This window comes from Populus trichocarpa, chromosome 2 (assembly GCF_000002775.5).
Source record: "Populus trichocarpa isolate Nisqually-1 chromosome 2, P.trichocarpa_v4.1, whole genome shotgun sequence".
Lineage (NCBI taxonomy): Eukaryota > Viridiplantae > Streptophyta > Magnoliopsida > Malpighiales > Salicaceae > Populus > Populus trichocarpa.
This window is the reverse complement of record NC_037286.2, coordinates 10,443,931-10,458,996: the sequence shown is the minus strand read 5'-3', so window position 1 is coordinate 10,458,996 and position 15,066 is coordinate 10,443,931. Positions and strand designations below refer to the sequence as shown.

Below are 15,066 nucleotides of genomic sequence, written 5' to 3'. Positions count from 1 at the left end.
TCGGTTTTTGAGCTGACAGTAACACTGGGAGCATAACCTTTTTATGAGTAAGATGCCATACAAGCAAGTTGCATTCCTTCAAATGTACAAGCAACATATTCATCTGAAAAACTGAAACCTCAGTTTCAAAGAAAAAGCAAAAATCCCTATTGAACCGTGTAAACAAGTCAGGGGAAACCTCTGCAACTTCAAGATACGATCCCTTTTGCACATCTAACTTCCGAGTTCTATCCACCAAGTAAAAGTGCACAACTTCAGAAGTGCTTGAAAGGAAAAGTGTAGCAAAAAATCTAAAACTAATCATACAAAAAAAGAGTAACCATCTCACAGTCACTTGATGCTAAGGGAATGCCCAATGTTTTGATTCCCTACCTAGCAAATCATTTGGTTCTTCCACCACTTTCGAATATCCATTCAATAAAAACACTACAAACACAAAAACCATATCGAGCATCTTGTACACACGCATCTAATCTCACAAATTTAAGGCTACATTGATCCAAAAGTTAAGTTGAAAAGACTAACAAAGTTCCACATCTTCCCAAGTTGCTAAATAAACAATCACAAAACGAGTGGATTAACACTGATCTAAACATGAAGATTCAACCCTTGACTTGCTCATCTCCATCTATTCATCCAAAGATGAATGAAATCTGACCGCACCACTCCATCCCTACCACAAACAATAGTCAAACACTAACAACAAAAACAAAAGACAGTCGCATTCACCCGCCTATGACTCAGGTGAGGGCATTCTCTTAGGCCTCTTCTTCTTCTCTGATAAAGCTTTAGCAAAAGCTTCAACAATCCTCTGTTGCGAATCCAGAATCATCTCCGTTCGCTTCATCTCCATTTCCATCCTCATTGTCTCCATCTCTCTAGCCATTTCCATCTTCATTTGCTCCATTCTAACAAACCCATCTCCCAATACCTTTACCGCTGCAACCAACTCCTCCATCGGCTCCCTTTCCCTTTTCCTCCCCATTTCCTCACTCCCCCTCATAACCCTACTACTAGTCCCCACCCCACCTCCATATTTAGGCTTCGGGTAGGGGTCTGGGCTCGCATTAACACCCATATTAGGACTCCCACCATGCTTCTGCTCTGTTTTGGCATAAAATTTAGGTCCCGGCTGCGCTACGCTAACTCCTGTCGGTATTCTAATTCGAAATCCACCAGCATTACCCGAACCCAAACTAGAATTTCCGCCACTCAAGCCATTATTATCGCCACCATTCCCCGGATTCCCAATCCCATTTCCATAAAGCTTTTGAATACTTCGCGTATTCATAAAATTTTTAGCATTCCTACAATTCTCTAAATAAGATCCACGAATATCACCATCATCCTCGTTATCATCGTCATTATCATCGCCTTCGCTCTCTGAATTATAATCAGCCTTAGCTTGAGGCCCCTTTTCCATCGCATCCATTCTCTTAAAATGGACCCAAGATGACGTAAACCTCGAGACCGGCATAGATCGAGCCCTTTGGATCTCGGTCCGGTACCGTTTCCGGAGCTTTTCCATCTTGTGGCGGCACTGCACAGCTGTTTTTGGTGGCGAAGCATCTGGACAACGGCGAGCTACAGCATCAGCTACTTCTTGCCAGTGGTTCGCTTTGAGATTACCGCGGCGGAGCGTGTACCATTTGTCACGGTAAGCGTCGATTAAGGCCACGGTTTCATCTGGGGTCCAACATGGTGGAGGCAGACGCCGTGGGTTGGTGGATGGATGCGTTGGCGGTGCAGGGAGAGTTTGTTGAGCGGTTGTTTGGAGGGGGGTCAGATCTTGTGGTGATGATGGCGATCCGGTTTTGATTGGCGCGGACATGGGTGCGGGTGTGGATTAAGGGCTTTCGTGGTTAAAATCGGCGCACGTTAGCAAAGGAAAGATTTTGAGGGCGAAGAGTGGGGAAGATTAGAGAGAAAATGGAATAGTGGGTTTGTTGTGTTTGTCGTGGAGGTGGCAGATTAGAGAGAAAACTGCGTGTGGTGGTTCTGGTGGTGGTAGCGACCGATAAGAAAGAAAAGAGAGGTGGCGAACGTTAAGGGGGATACTTGAGGTTGAAGAGGGAGGGAGGATAAGAGAGAAAAAGAAAAGCGGTTGTGGTTGTTGTTGTGGATGTGGTGGTGGAAGGGGGAAATTGGGGTTTGTTGGCATATTGAATAAGGGAGGGAGGGTGGGGGGAGGGAGGGGTGTGCGGATGAGGCCACCGCTTGGGTGAGTGAGTGGGCGGGGAGGGAAGGGCTAACGTGCGCACCCTTAGTCTAGGGACAAAAGAGAGGTCCACTTTCTGACTTTTTGGCCATGATGGTGGCTGTGATGATCATAGATGATTAAGATAATCATCATCATCATCATCCATTTGGGGAATAGTGGTAAGTGGTAACCCACCGTCTACGGTGGTGGGTGGTTCAATGACTTGGGAGGTTATTTGCGCTGGCATTATTAACGAGCAGCAGTCACTTTTTAGTGGTGTTTTTTTAGTGGATTGTGGTCTTCGGTTTGACTGAGGAGGGAGGTGCGGGGACAAGAGGTGGTGTTTACTATTAGTGGCCAGCTTTTAAAGTTTTATCGGAGAGATAATAGCGACTTTTTTTTTGTTTTTGAAAAGAATCCGATTCCGGGATTCTTTCTTCCTTTTTTTCGGTGGAGGTGATCTGTTTATTTTGAGTTGTTTGGATTCTAATTTTGGAAATTGGTTTAGGCTCAGCCTTCCTTTGTAGGGCAAGCGCCAATGCGCATGGCCATAGCCAATTGATAATAAATCTACCACGACTTCCAAATAATTATCAGTTTTTTTCTTCTAATTTTAATATTTTATATAGTTTTTAGTTATTTTCTTGAGATATAGATAATAACGATAAAAAAAAACACATCCCTTGCATTTTCTATTTTAAAATAACATAAATTTATTCAAAATTATTACAAAAATATTCCGTGAAAAAAAACCTTGTTTTTATCTATTCCGTGAAAATCAACGGTTAAAGAATTCTCTATTGTGTGATTTTTTTTAAAATTTTAATTGTTGATAGTTTTTCAAGCTACTTAAATTTCTCAAATATTTTCAGAGATTATATTTTTTTTATAAATTCTTTTCTAGATTTATAAAAAATATCCATAATTTTAATGGTATGGCATTTTAATATATATATTATTGACAAATGATAGCTCTTGAAAATATTCATTTGTGTTTCATAGCCTGATGATTCTAGCCAGGAGTTTCATGAAAACTCTACTTTTCGGGTTTGATTTCTGGTAACAAAATTGATTAAGCATTTTTTAAATTGATACAATTTGCTAAAATCTTAATTAAACAGGAAAATAGGTAATTAATTGCATTGCTTATCTACCAAACCACCAAATCAGGAGCGGCTTATTCTCTATTTTGGGTGTGTTGGGCAGCAGTGTGTTGATCTTTTGGGATGGACCTCAGAGACTGACCCTCCCTGTTGTGGGATTGACTCTTAATAATTTAGGGATGGAATTGTGCTCGAATCGAAAGCATAGGGACTGAATTGACATTCAGTTTGCTGTTATACAGGACGACTTGAGTCGCTTGACTACGTAAATTAAATTGCTTTTGTGCCTTGACGAAACAAACCGCAACAAAAAATTTAAAACAGCAGAACGGGAGATGGGTTACAGTCATTAATTAGGAAGAGTCAAGGGCATTCATTCCTTTGCTGAGCATGTCTTTAAGGACAAACATCTGTATGAATAAATATCATGCCACACCAGAACTTTCAAATTTCAAAATCCCGGCCACCATTTGCATCTGGCAGGACTCACAAACTTGGCAGGAGATGATTGCCACGAAGAAAAGCATCTTGTGACCGAAGTTCTGATAAAACCTGCTCCACAACTCAAGGTCAAAAATAAACTTCCTGCATATAGAAGCACCCCAATGGAGTTGTCACAGACTACCCTGCAATTGGCTGACAAGCATTTCAGACCCATTGTCACCATCATTTTCCTCATTGTCAATCTGGTCTTCAGTTCTCTCTTCCTTTGTTGATAGCTCATCACCAGTAACAGGCATGCCTAGGAGTAATGCATATGCTTTATCTTTTAGATGTCCTGACTGCCTCAAAAAACTCGCTAAAGCTTCCTTGCTTGCCATGTCAACTTCTTCCTCACAGAGCTTAAAGAAGGAAGATACATTTGCAGGGTTTGGCTTCCAACTCTTTGATCCTGGAGTAGCAAAAGCTTCTTTCAAGCAAGACAAAGCCTCAGACGTTCTCCTTTCTGAAATATGCCCTTGAGCAAGAATTTCCCATGAATGTGAATTTGGCTTTCCTCCTTCTTCAAGCATATGGTCAAAAAAACTCTCAGCTTTATCCAAATTTCCCTGATAAACAAAAGCAGCCATAAAAAGATTTGCTATTCTTGGGTCATAAGATGTCTTAATGGATAGCCATTCCTCATAAATCTTTTCTGCCCCTTCAATGTCATCCATCCGAACCAGAGATGAGATCATAGCATGGTAACCCAAATTTGGAATACTGGGAAAAATAGATTTGTAAATATTCCATACACGATAAACCTCTTCTTTGTTACCGACATTACCATATAGAGAAAGGAGATAGTGATAAGGTATCCGATCCCGACCTGTGATTCTACTCTCAACCCTCCTCAAGCAGTCTTCAGCTTTTTCAAACTTTCCCATCTTAATGTACATGGTAGCCATCGTGCTAAAAGTTGTCCAGTTGGGATTGATGGATCCATCCGATTTCATTTGCTCAAATACCTGTTCCATCTTATCAGCTGATCCTTGTAATCCACAAGATGATAACCAGATATTATATGAATATATGTCAAGCTTGATGTTTTTCTCATTCATTTCTGAAATTATCAAGTCAACTTTATCGTACTCGTTGATGTTCATGTAGAGAGTCATCATCACATTATAGGGAAGTGCATGCGTGACATAATCTTTACCTCTCATTTCATCAATCAAAGATTCTGCTTTTTCTCTCATTCTGTTTCGCACATAGGCATTCAGCAAAGCTCCATATATCCTCCTATCCTTGAAAGTGTTGGGAAGCCTTAGGAAAAAATCTTCAGCGCTAGAAACTCCCCGCACTTTGGCAATAAGGTCTAATTGAATCGCAGCATCACTAGGTGATAATCCAAACCTCTCTTGTCTATTGTTCATCCAATCATAGACCTGTAGGTTTAAAGAGTAAATATCGATACACTCTAGTCTACATTCTCTATATAAGAAAAAAAAACCCAAATTGATTCAACTATAATCTTAAGAATCAATGAAATCTAAAATCCATCTCACTTACAAGCAAAATTGTAAAATGGCAAACCGTTGAATTTGATTTTTTCAGCATAAGCAATACCAAACATACCAGATTCAAAAGATTCGAGCAACAACCTAAGAACTCAATCATCTAAAAAAAACCGAACATCCATGAACTATAACAAACTCAAAATAGAAACTGAATGCCAACCCAATCAACACTGGTACATGAACTACTCATTTAACAAAATAAATTAAAAAAGAAACCAAATTCAAACAATACTAAAAGGAGCTAGCTCGAAAGTTTAAGAACTCATAATTTTTAAACCCATCTACAAAAGCAACAAACTTAAGCTCAAAAAATACACCCAAACGAGCCATGTTTTTATTACCTCAAGAGCTTGTTGGTACCTCTTATACTTCCTCAACTCCTTAACAACCCTACAAAGTTCCCATTTTGTAAGCCTTTTTCCATCATTTTCCCACTGATTCAACACACTACCAGAACCCAATTCAGGATTCTCCATCAATGAAATCCTCCTGTATATAGCATTCCATTTCATCATTGGTCTTCTCTCATAGTCCACTGTTCCATAGTTGTGGATTTGTGATATCGAGCAGGTGATCACTGGGAGTTTCTTGTAGTTTACTGTCTGGTGCAGGGTAAAGTTGGGATTTTTCCATGGAAGAGGGTGAGAGTAGGAGATTGTGGATGAGAGGGAGACCTTGTGGTGGTGAAGGGAAGGTTGGAGGAGCATTTTTGCTTAGGGTTTTGGGAGATTGCAGCAGGGTGAGGTGTCAAGCAGAGAGGTTTTGGTCTTCTGAGATTCCGTCGTGTTGGATTTTGATTTTTAAAGATAAAGTTGGTGAAATTACCTGAAAGTCCGTGGTTGCGAATCTTTGTATAGCCTTCCAAAAATACACCATTTTTTTTATAAAAAAAATTAGAATATCAGGATTTTCCTTTTACTATCATTTCGATATTTGTGTTGGAACATAGGATTTTGTTTTCTTCTTTCTTTTTCCATAACCGAACATCACTTTCGATTCTGTTCAAGAATCCAATCAATGGATTCTTAACCAACAAAATAAAAATAAAAATGGTGGTCTCTGTTATAAGGCATTTCTACGGTGACCGGTTAAAAGCCAAAGCCATTGCTTTCTCCAAAACAGATTCCCAAACACATTTCCTACCATATTCTTCCTCTCTCCACTTATTTTTGAGTTTGTCTTCCAATTAATTAATTTTTCCTTCATACTTGTTTTTTAAATTATTTTTTTATTTTGATTGAATTATGTGATTGGAATTTATTTTCAATTTTATCATATTTCTATTTTTTTCCAATGATTAAATTTGATACTTATATTATTTTAATTATTAATTTTTTACATAGAATGATTTTAAAACTGAATTTTTATGGTGATTTCATCCCCTTTTATTTTTTTTATATTAAATTTGATTTTCATTCTTTTGATTATTTTATTTTTTACTTGGAAATTTTTTAAAATTAATGTTTTATTTTCAATTTCATATTTTAACATTCAATTTGTTAGGAATTAAAATTCTTAATTGAACCCAGATCATAGTTTCATAGGTTGCGAGTTTGAGTTATTAACCCATGTTTAGGCGATTCGCCTGGTTTTTTTTTCCTTTCTTTTTTTAAGCTCATATGTTTTTTGGTTTCATCTCTTGATATTTATTTGATTGAAGATTGAACTTTAATTTTTATTTTATTTTTTTCTATAGGATTTTTCACTAATCTTGAAAATGACCCGAATTATCTCATGTTTTTTTTTGTTATAATTTAACTTTTTTAAAAAATATTTCTGTAAAAATAGATTAAATTAATTGATTAAATATAAATATAAAATGTTAACTTCATAATAGTTTGTTTGGTTTATTTTCTTGGTTGTTGTTTAACGACGGTGCGTGTAACTTCTCTCAATGTTATTATAGAGTCTTTTTGCAATGATATTAAAACTATCTCGACGAGCTCTTTATGATCAAAGGCTTGTGTCCATTGCTAAGTAACATAGTCTATAACGAACTTTTCTTTCATCCCCTCTCTTGGGTATGATGTTATTTTTTTTTTGTGGTTAATTATTGCCCCTTTCTTCTTCTTCTTCTTCTTTAATTTACCATTGATATCTTTTTTTTTAATTGTATTGTTAAATTAACCAGACTTATTCAACCCATCAAATCAAATTTGAATCTCGGATCCTTCGTGCTTCTTTAAAATTGAACACATTCCAGTTGGTGCTTCAGAGAAATTACTGTCATGAAAAAGATGAAGAGAGAACCCGTAACCAGTACAATGTCTCTCGTAAGAGAAAACAGCACAACTTGGCATTTGACAAACGCTATTTTTTTACGAGATTCGAACCTGTCAATACACCCAATCACAATGCAGCGGCCCTCACAAAACCTCCGTAACCAAGAGACGGATTCTAAATTGATCATTGTCCCGTGGCCAACAAGCTGACACCCAATGACATTCTGAACTGATGGAATTATGGACGATATAAAAGGATATTGGATTGAACTGAAAAAGCAGCGCCTCACTTACAGCCAGATTGCTGAAATCTGACAGTTTCATAACAAGCAAAACCTACCTGCTCCTGACACCAATGCTATAATATTTCTACGCGAAATAAAGCTGTTACATTTCTTGGAGGCATGCTGTTTGCTGGCTTATGGAATGAGATAGCAAAACTCAAGCACAATGAAAAGAAAAATGGAGACCAGGATGATGAGTAAAAAATTAAGCTGAAGGTGAAAGAGCTTTAAAAAAGTGGTTTGAGGTTCTAGTTACAAATCATGCAGGACAAAAAAAATGGAGTATTTGTCAACATCGCTCCTATTTAACACAAATCCTATCAACCTCAAACATGGTTAGCATTGCTATTAAAGCTGGATAAGCACAGCCATCCACCACTGGAAAGGTACTCCTATTCATGACCAGGCATTGCATGAACAAGAGAATGTGCAGGTAGGATTCATGTCAGGCTACAGTGTTCCCCATAGTCCAGCATCCTCTGAAAGATTCAAGAGCACCCTGCCCAATTTATTTGCATTATATCCTTGATTTTTGTATTTCCATGAATATATAACTTGGGTTCCTTGACCTGAAAAAAGTATTAAAAGTTAAACCCTATAATGAGAAAATGCAACTAGTCAAGGAGAATGGTGTTGATTTTCTACCAGGATAACAGGTGGAAGACTACTTTGAAGACGAACCCATGAGAAGCCACTTACATAATGTAAGCACTTGAATCCATCAACAGCAAACTGTTCACTGTTAAATGGAGGTGGAAAAATAAAAAAATAAGCTCATTGATACATAATAATATTAAAGAGCTGTAATCATCCAGTGAACATCGCCCTTTCTTCAAATGTCAAACAGAAAAGTGGCCTTCTGTCTAGAAATATAATGATTTAAAGTCACAACAATTCATCAAATCCATATTCTACAAAGTCCATGTGTAAATATAAGGATCAGGCAGTGAAACAGGCATGATGATGTTGGTGTACATCTGAGGCGCAAATCTCTCTCGGTGAAGAATGTAAGCAAAAGCTCTTCAGTTTCAAGGCATCTTTCAAACACCAGTGACTCATTCAAGTAAAAATGCAGTACCCTTCACTAAATTCACATAGCATGTTTTAGAACAATCATGCTTCTTGTGCAAGAAACATTATTGACATAAAAACTCACCTCACAAGATAAGTAAAATTCCTCCTGCAAAATTCTTCCAGAGGAATCCCCTCTTCTTTGGAATACCTACATTTTATATGATAGATCCTCATTAAGTGATATTAAACCTTCATGTTAGAAATCACCACAACTAGTTACTTGTAACAGAAAATTAAAAATAATTGCCTAAAAGAATCACAAGAAGACCAAGTATTACCTCCATGGTGAATCATTTTCACAAAACCTTGATATTCCATTCATGGCTGAAAAAGTATCAATGTGAACCCACAGTTCATTGGTGTTATTAAGATGGCCTGTCAGAACAGCTGAAATTTAGCTTTTTTTAATATCAAATGACAAAACTCACACAAAGAAGAAGGTCCAAATAACAAAAATACAATCTCCTGCATATTTGATTTGGTAACTATACTCTCCACTCATAGAGATAAAATCACTGACTGAAGGATCATTGGCATGCAAAGACAATCATACCAGTCCCCATGTACACAACAAACCTTGCCCCACACACACAAAAAAAAAAAAAAGGAAAGAAAGAAAGGGAAAAAAGAGCAAGAAAATAAAAGAAAAGGGACACTAAGCAGACAGAAAGCTTGCCTGCATGGTTCAAGTTCAACAAGGATGAGCAACTCAAAGCACCTAATAAGCTTTATACCAACCCAATATGAGCATGCACATGCTAATGCATGTGTCTGCATGAGAAAAAGAAAGAGAAAGAGGACTCACCAATCTGGTGCAAATCTTTTAATGCATTACCACTGGGATAATTGTCATAGGATGCCAAGAAAAACACTATAGTGCAACCTAGACTACAGAGGCAAAAGAGTACATTAGGATGCAAAACATATTTGTGGCAACAAATAAAATGTCCATCCAACCTGATAAAAAATAATCCCAGCATAAATAAATTCAGAAATTTCCATAGTGTCTTCTTCCTATTATTGTAGCTGCAAAAAGTAAAGAAGAGAAACCATAAATCAATGATCCAAGAAAAATCACAGATCAGTTGACTATTCAAAGCATGGAAAGGTTTAGCAAGCATATTGACGGGCTATCGGAAATTTAGACAAAGAAATTAGTTACATAAAACAACAAAATAAACAACATAAGTTCCATTAGAAGTACATGTATTTAGTACCAGAAATCTTTAAGACTCTCCTTGTGAACCAGTGGTGTTATAATTTTTGAGACAGGCTTGTATTATTTCCAGAGAAAAATCTTATCCATCTCGAGTGGTGGACAAGATAAATGCTATTAATAACTCAAGCTCACGATTATTTTCTGAATCTACTCAACAAATAAATGCAAAAAAAAAAAAAAAAAAAAAAAAAGGAAAAAAAGAAGCCACATACATTCTGTTAGCTGCAACTGCTGCAGATAAGTTCAGCATTGGAACTGAGCTGATGATAAACCGGAGTTCCTGCTTCATCCAAAAGTATGATTCATCCAAAAGCAATGTTTAAATGAACTAAGCTGCTGAACTTCACATTTGACATGACTAACCTTATGTGGAAGCTTAGAGTAAAGCAAAATGAAGGAGAAAACTGGAAGCACAAAGATTAGAACCCTCCTGTCAATCAAAACCCCAAGCTGCAAGAAGGAAAAACATCAAGTTAAGAATCACAATGGAGCAATAACAATCACATGCAACTAAAGGCCTTAATGCTATGGCATTCCTTATGATGTTAGCATTATATCTCTGCATTTGCTTTTATTATGATCCCAGCCATTTTCTCTCCAAGTTCTGCAATGACTAATTCAAGCTTTTCTCTTTATTTTTGTTCTTTTTTCATAAGAAATAGCTATTCCAAATTTTCAACATAAATTGACTTTTCCAGAAAAAAAAACTCAAAAATATAAAAAATTGTCAAGAAATTCATGGAATTATAACACTAGAGAAACAAAAAATCTAACTAATCATATTCAGAATACCTAAAATACAGTTTACGGAGTAATGATATTTATTGAATGTACTGTGTACCAAAGTATTTTACTTGAGGAAAAAACATTCTTATGTTATAAGTGGCACATCAGTTGGTAACACAGACACATTTGGCTAGGGATGTAACACACTGGGCAGCAAAAACGTAGAACACAGCAAAAGCTACAGCTTCTTCTTCTTCTTTTTTTTCTTTTGACAGCAATAGCAGGACTTGTAAACTCCCATTGGTCAAAAGGTACAGATACTTGAGGCTTGATTAGTGACATAAAATATTGTCTTCTTACCACCCTTCCAAGACTTACCAGAAAAAGAGGATATGCAGCAAGCAATGACCGGGGGAGAGCTGAAGTGAAATACCAGTGAAAGGAATGTGTCTAGAGAGGAAAAGTAAGCGTTAAAGAATCGTAGTATTTCAGATCATTATCCAGAGCGAGTGAAGATAATTAATCAGAAATCAATGTGACTAGAAAAAAACTAGAATAATATATCAATGCACAACAAAAGGTAAAGAAGCATTGAAAATCTCAATGTGACTAGAAAAAACTAGAAATTTGATGGTAAATCCATATGCCATTAATAATAACATACCCAGATTAAAGTCCACATTTTACCTACCAACAAACAACAATCTTGCCTTCATATCAGTTATAGTAATATTATTGACCATGTGCTAAGAAATCCAGGCAAGTCACATAATCATCAGAGAAAAATAAGTTTCCCAAGATCACCCCAACTCAAAAACAACTACATTTGAGTCCTTACTAGCACTAGTAATTACTAATCGTATCCACAATGTTAGTGAGAGAAGCTAGCTACGCAAGCTAGAAAATACACAAATACCAGGCCATGAATAATTATATAGCTAGATGTAGCTGCACCTTTATACCCACATGAAGAAAAAAATTCCAGGTAGATAACTTCCTAAAAAGACAACGTATAGGAATTTTTCAAATTTTCAAAACACATTAAACGATGCAACAGAAAAGTTCTAGAAGAGGATACACCCCACTCAGAACTCCGATTGAGAACAGAGTTGAACCAGAAAACTTCAAATTCAGGCCACAATATCCTCTTCCACATTATTGAATCAACCATTATGGTAAAACCTGTGTTGAGGAGGATTTCACATAAAAGTTATACTAAATTAGCTGACATAAACAATTCAAGATAATTACAGGTAATTAACATAAATGTAAATAAAAGAATTGACCAACCTATGGACAGAAGCGCAGGTCCAATGCAGTATTTAATAGCTCCCCACAATGAAATAGATTTGGTCTGTATCATTAAACTCAAGTTATTACAATGGGGCATAAATATCATCAAGGTAACTGAAAATAAGATTGTCAAGATACATTTCCAAGAAAGCATCACTAATAATATTGGATTCTGGGGTAGGAAACGAGTTAAAACGTTACTAATGAAAAAAGGGCCAAGATCAAAGAGGAACCTACCAACAAAAGCTCCAGAGCAAGAGGGCAAAGAAGTAACAGCATATCGCATCTAAATACAACTGTGGCGAAAACCTAGCCATTATAAAACAAAACAGCTGTGAGAAGACATTGTGCATGCCAACACAAGGAAAACCTTGTTGTGCATTCAAGTATCAAGACAAGTATTTTTTCACAGGAAAAGGTTGAGAATATTGACTTGCATTTATCTCCAATAAAATGGAGACACAGATGACATTAGTTTTCATAGCATGAATAAGCTCAGCATATAGGAGCTTGCTACATTGAGTGTAATTCATATTGCATATTGTAATTTTTGAAATATGAGCAGTCATACCAGACAGTTTAATGCTGTGTAGAAGTTCCCTCTGAACCAATATGCATATCCCATGTTAACTGCATAAGGTTGAGGAAAGTAGCATTACTTCCAGATATTGAAATATATGCTAGATAACTTATTATAAAATATATGTTATTGGATCAACAATGAACCATCACACATGTAAAATAAGAGCACAGAAATGCAGAAAACTCTGTAAAAGAAGTCAAATTAGAGGTATACTATGGTATAATAAAAGCTGTCTAAAAGCAGATACAGAAAATAATCTAAGTTTGTGAGGGAGAAGAGAGAGGTTGGGAATTGAAATGATAAGATGGGGTTCATGGTGGTTCTGGTGGTGGAGGAGGATTCGAGGATGATGATGCTTGGTCTCACAACCAGATGAAGAACATTATAGCATTTGAAGTGGTGCGTTCGTACACATGTCATTGAAATATCAGGTATCCATAAACTTCCTGTTCAGTGAGGTGTGCACATTCTAATTGATCTTCACCCGGACCCTTTAATTGAAGATTGGCTAGTTGACAGTTGTTTTGCATAACATGGTTAAGGATCCCCTCAAAAACTCACCTAGTTGATTCAGCTGCTTAACACTTGCAACATAAGAGTTTACGAGCTATAATTCAAAACTAGCTGGGTGCTTTTTCAAATTTTGTCACATATTCACCAGAACCAGGTATTTCACTCATCTCCTTCTACCAAATGCATGTGTTCATTTAAAATATACAAACTAATAGATATAATGGGAAAAAAGCAAACAGCTCAATAAAGTACTTCCTTGACAAAATTTACTTATCTTACCATACCAAAATTGATCAAAATATTAACCATCAAGAGAAATCAAAATGGAAAAGAACCTCATATATTCACTAAGACATATATACAAAAGGAGCAAAGACAAAATAAAACCGCGAGAAGTGATCACCTACAGCCAAAGCTAGTATATTGGGAAGAGCACGTGTGCAATAGAACAGCATGTGAAATTGAAGTGCTGTTAATATTACAAAGAAAGCTTCTACTTGATGACCAAACTTATGTCTAACCTGCTCAAAAGAAAAATTGCATGTATTCAACTTCCCACCACAACTCATCATTCCCTTGGACAAGCAAACTTAATTAATCTTGATTGAAAAAAAATCAAGTACATACCTGAATCCGGAAAAACCTCAGTGTAGATAATACCACACAACCCAACACCAATCGCACTAACCAAAAGCAACTAAATTAAGTAAGCCATTGTTAAAACCTAGACAAAATTGCTGTTAAAATAAAATAGAGCCCCACAAACCATCCAAATATCCTACCTGCAATGAGAGCGTTGATCTTCGACAACTGCAGCAAGTTGATTACCACCACAATTGGCGACGCCAAAATCGAGACAATCAACGCTCCTATGAGAAAACAATAATGAGTAACATGCCTTCTCAGAGCAAGATGCACAGTTCATCACTCCCTTCACATGTCACATCACACCCTAACAATCCTCATTTTCAGTTTTCATGAAAAGCTAAACAGTAACTAAATGTCTAGAATAGAATATAAAAGCTTTCCCAGATGGCGCAGAGAATTAATTTACCAATGAAAGTGCGAGGCACGACCCCCGGGAACTCCAAATGATCATACTAATAATAATAACAACAAACAAACAGAGTATTAATAATTAAATTACAGGAAAAAAATCAAATTAGAACACAGCGGAGAAGGTAAATAAACTTACATTTTCTAGGCGATGCCTGTGGTAAAGAATATCGTGCATTGCCTTGACCGATAAAAAAAATTTCATAAAATCAAAATAAAAAACAAGCTTATTTGAAAAGTTCTAAGATTGTTTTATGGAATAATTGGAGAACCTGAATGTTGAAGCTTTCCTCGACTTTAGTGTAGGGTACAGCGAAGACGTATAAAGCAGCTATTGATCCTAAGAGTAGATCGTAGCCTGCAACAACAACAGCAGCAGCAGCAGAAGCAGTGATAATCTCAATATCGGTAATAATCGATAATATAAACGAAGCGTCTCTATGTATCTTTTTTGGGTTACCAAAAGAACGCAGGAATTGAGAGGATTTTGACGCCATTCTCACAGTCGAGGGAGGTGAGAGTCTTTCTTGCGCCGCGCAGATGAACCGGGATGTCTTGAGGGTTTGGGCTTTTAAACCAACAGCCCTTCCTGTGTTACCGATAGGCCTAAAAACTCTTTGGGCTCGGCTCGTATTACCTCCAGTTTTCATTGAATTGGTCCAGTAACAGGAGTGAAATTCTAAATCATTCCCGATGTTTTTTTTCATATTCATTTATTTTTCTTAAATTCAGGGTCCCTCTTTTTTTTTCTTTTTTAAGAAAAAGAAATTTTTCTGATAATCTAACCACATCA

General features: G+C 36.7%; 3 protein-coding genes across 7 annotated transcripts; all 3 read right to left on the bottom strand.

The window, feature by feature from the left end:
- Positions 1-383: 383 nt before the first annotated feature.
- On the bottom strand, positions 384-2,770 carry LOC7453925 (trihelix transcription factor ASIL2). The gene has a single exon (XM_002301204.4). It carries the CDS (start codon positions 1,829-1,831, stop codon positions 734-736), a length of 1,098 nt encoding a protein of 365 aa, XP_002301240.1. The 5' UTR covers positions 1,832-2,770; the 3' UTR covers positions 384-733.
- An 882-nt stretch (positions 2,771-3,652) lies between these two features.
- On the bottom strand, positions 3,653-6,114 carry LOC7453924 (pentatricopeptide repeat-containing protein At1g02150). The gene is made up of 2 exons (XM_002301203.4): positions 5,645-6,114; positions 3,653-5,171 (listed from the first exon to the last, which is right to left on the bottom strand). The coding sequence occupies exons 1-2, from the start codon at positions 6,008-6,010 to the stop codon at positions 3,918-3,920; spliced, it is 1,620 nt and encodes a 539-aa protein (XP_002301239.2). The 5' UTR covers positions 6,011-6,114; the 3' UTR covers positions 3,653-3,917.
- A 1,886-nt stretch (positions 6,115-8,000) lies between these two features.
- LOC7483803 (dol-P-Man:Man(7)GlcNAc(2)-PP-Dol alpha-1,6-mannosyltransferase) lies at positions 8,001-14,892 on the bottom strand. Of its 5 annotated transcripts, none has more exons than XM_052450356.1 (20): positions 14,734-14,892; positions 14,546-14,631; positions 14,413-14,454; positions 14,272-14,317; positions 14,000-14,086; positions 13,845-13,900; positions 13,621-13,738; positions 12,693-12,751; positions 12,359-12,430; positions 12,119-12,182; positions 11,907-12,010; positions 11,207-11,278; positions 10,466-10,552; positions 10,315-10,382; positions 9,841-9,909; positions 9,689-9,771; positions 9,162-9,270; positions 8,966-9,031; positions 8,455-8,548; positions 8,001-8,378 (listed from the first exon to the last, which is right to left on the bottom strand). In XM_052450356.1, exons 1-20 carry the CDS (start codon positions 14,768-14,770, stop codon positions 8,298-8,300), a joined length of 1,500 nt encoding a protein of 499 aa, XP_052306316.1. In that variant the 5' UTR covers positions 14,771-14,892; the 3' UTR covers positions 8,001-8,297. The 5 variants fall into 5 exon arrangements, 4 of the variants coding, with proteins under 4 accessions (XP_052306316.1, XP_024450434.2, XP_052306314.1 ...); XM_024594666.2 differs by having other exon boundaries at positions 9,162-9,258; XM_052450354.1 differs by having other exon boundaries at positions 9,689-9,909.
- Positions 14,893-15,066: the final 174 nt, after the last annotated feature.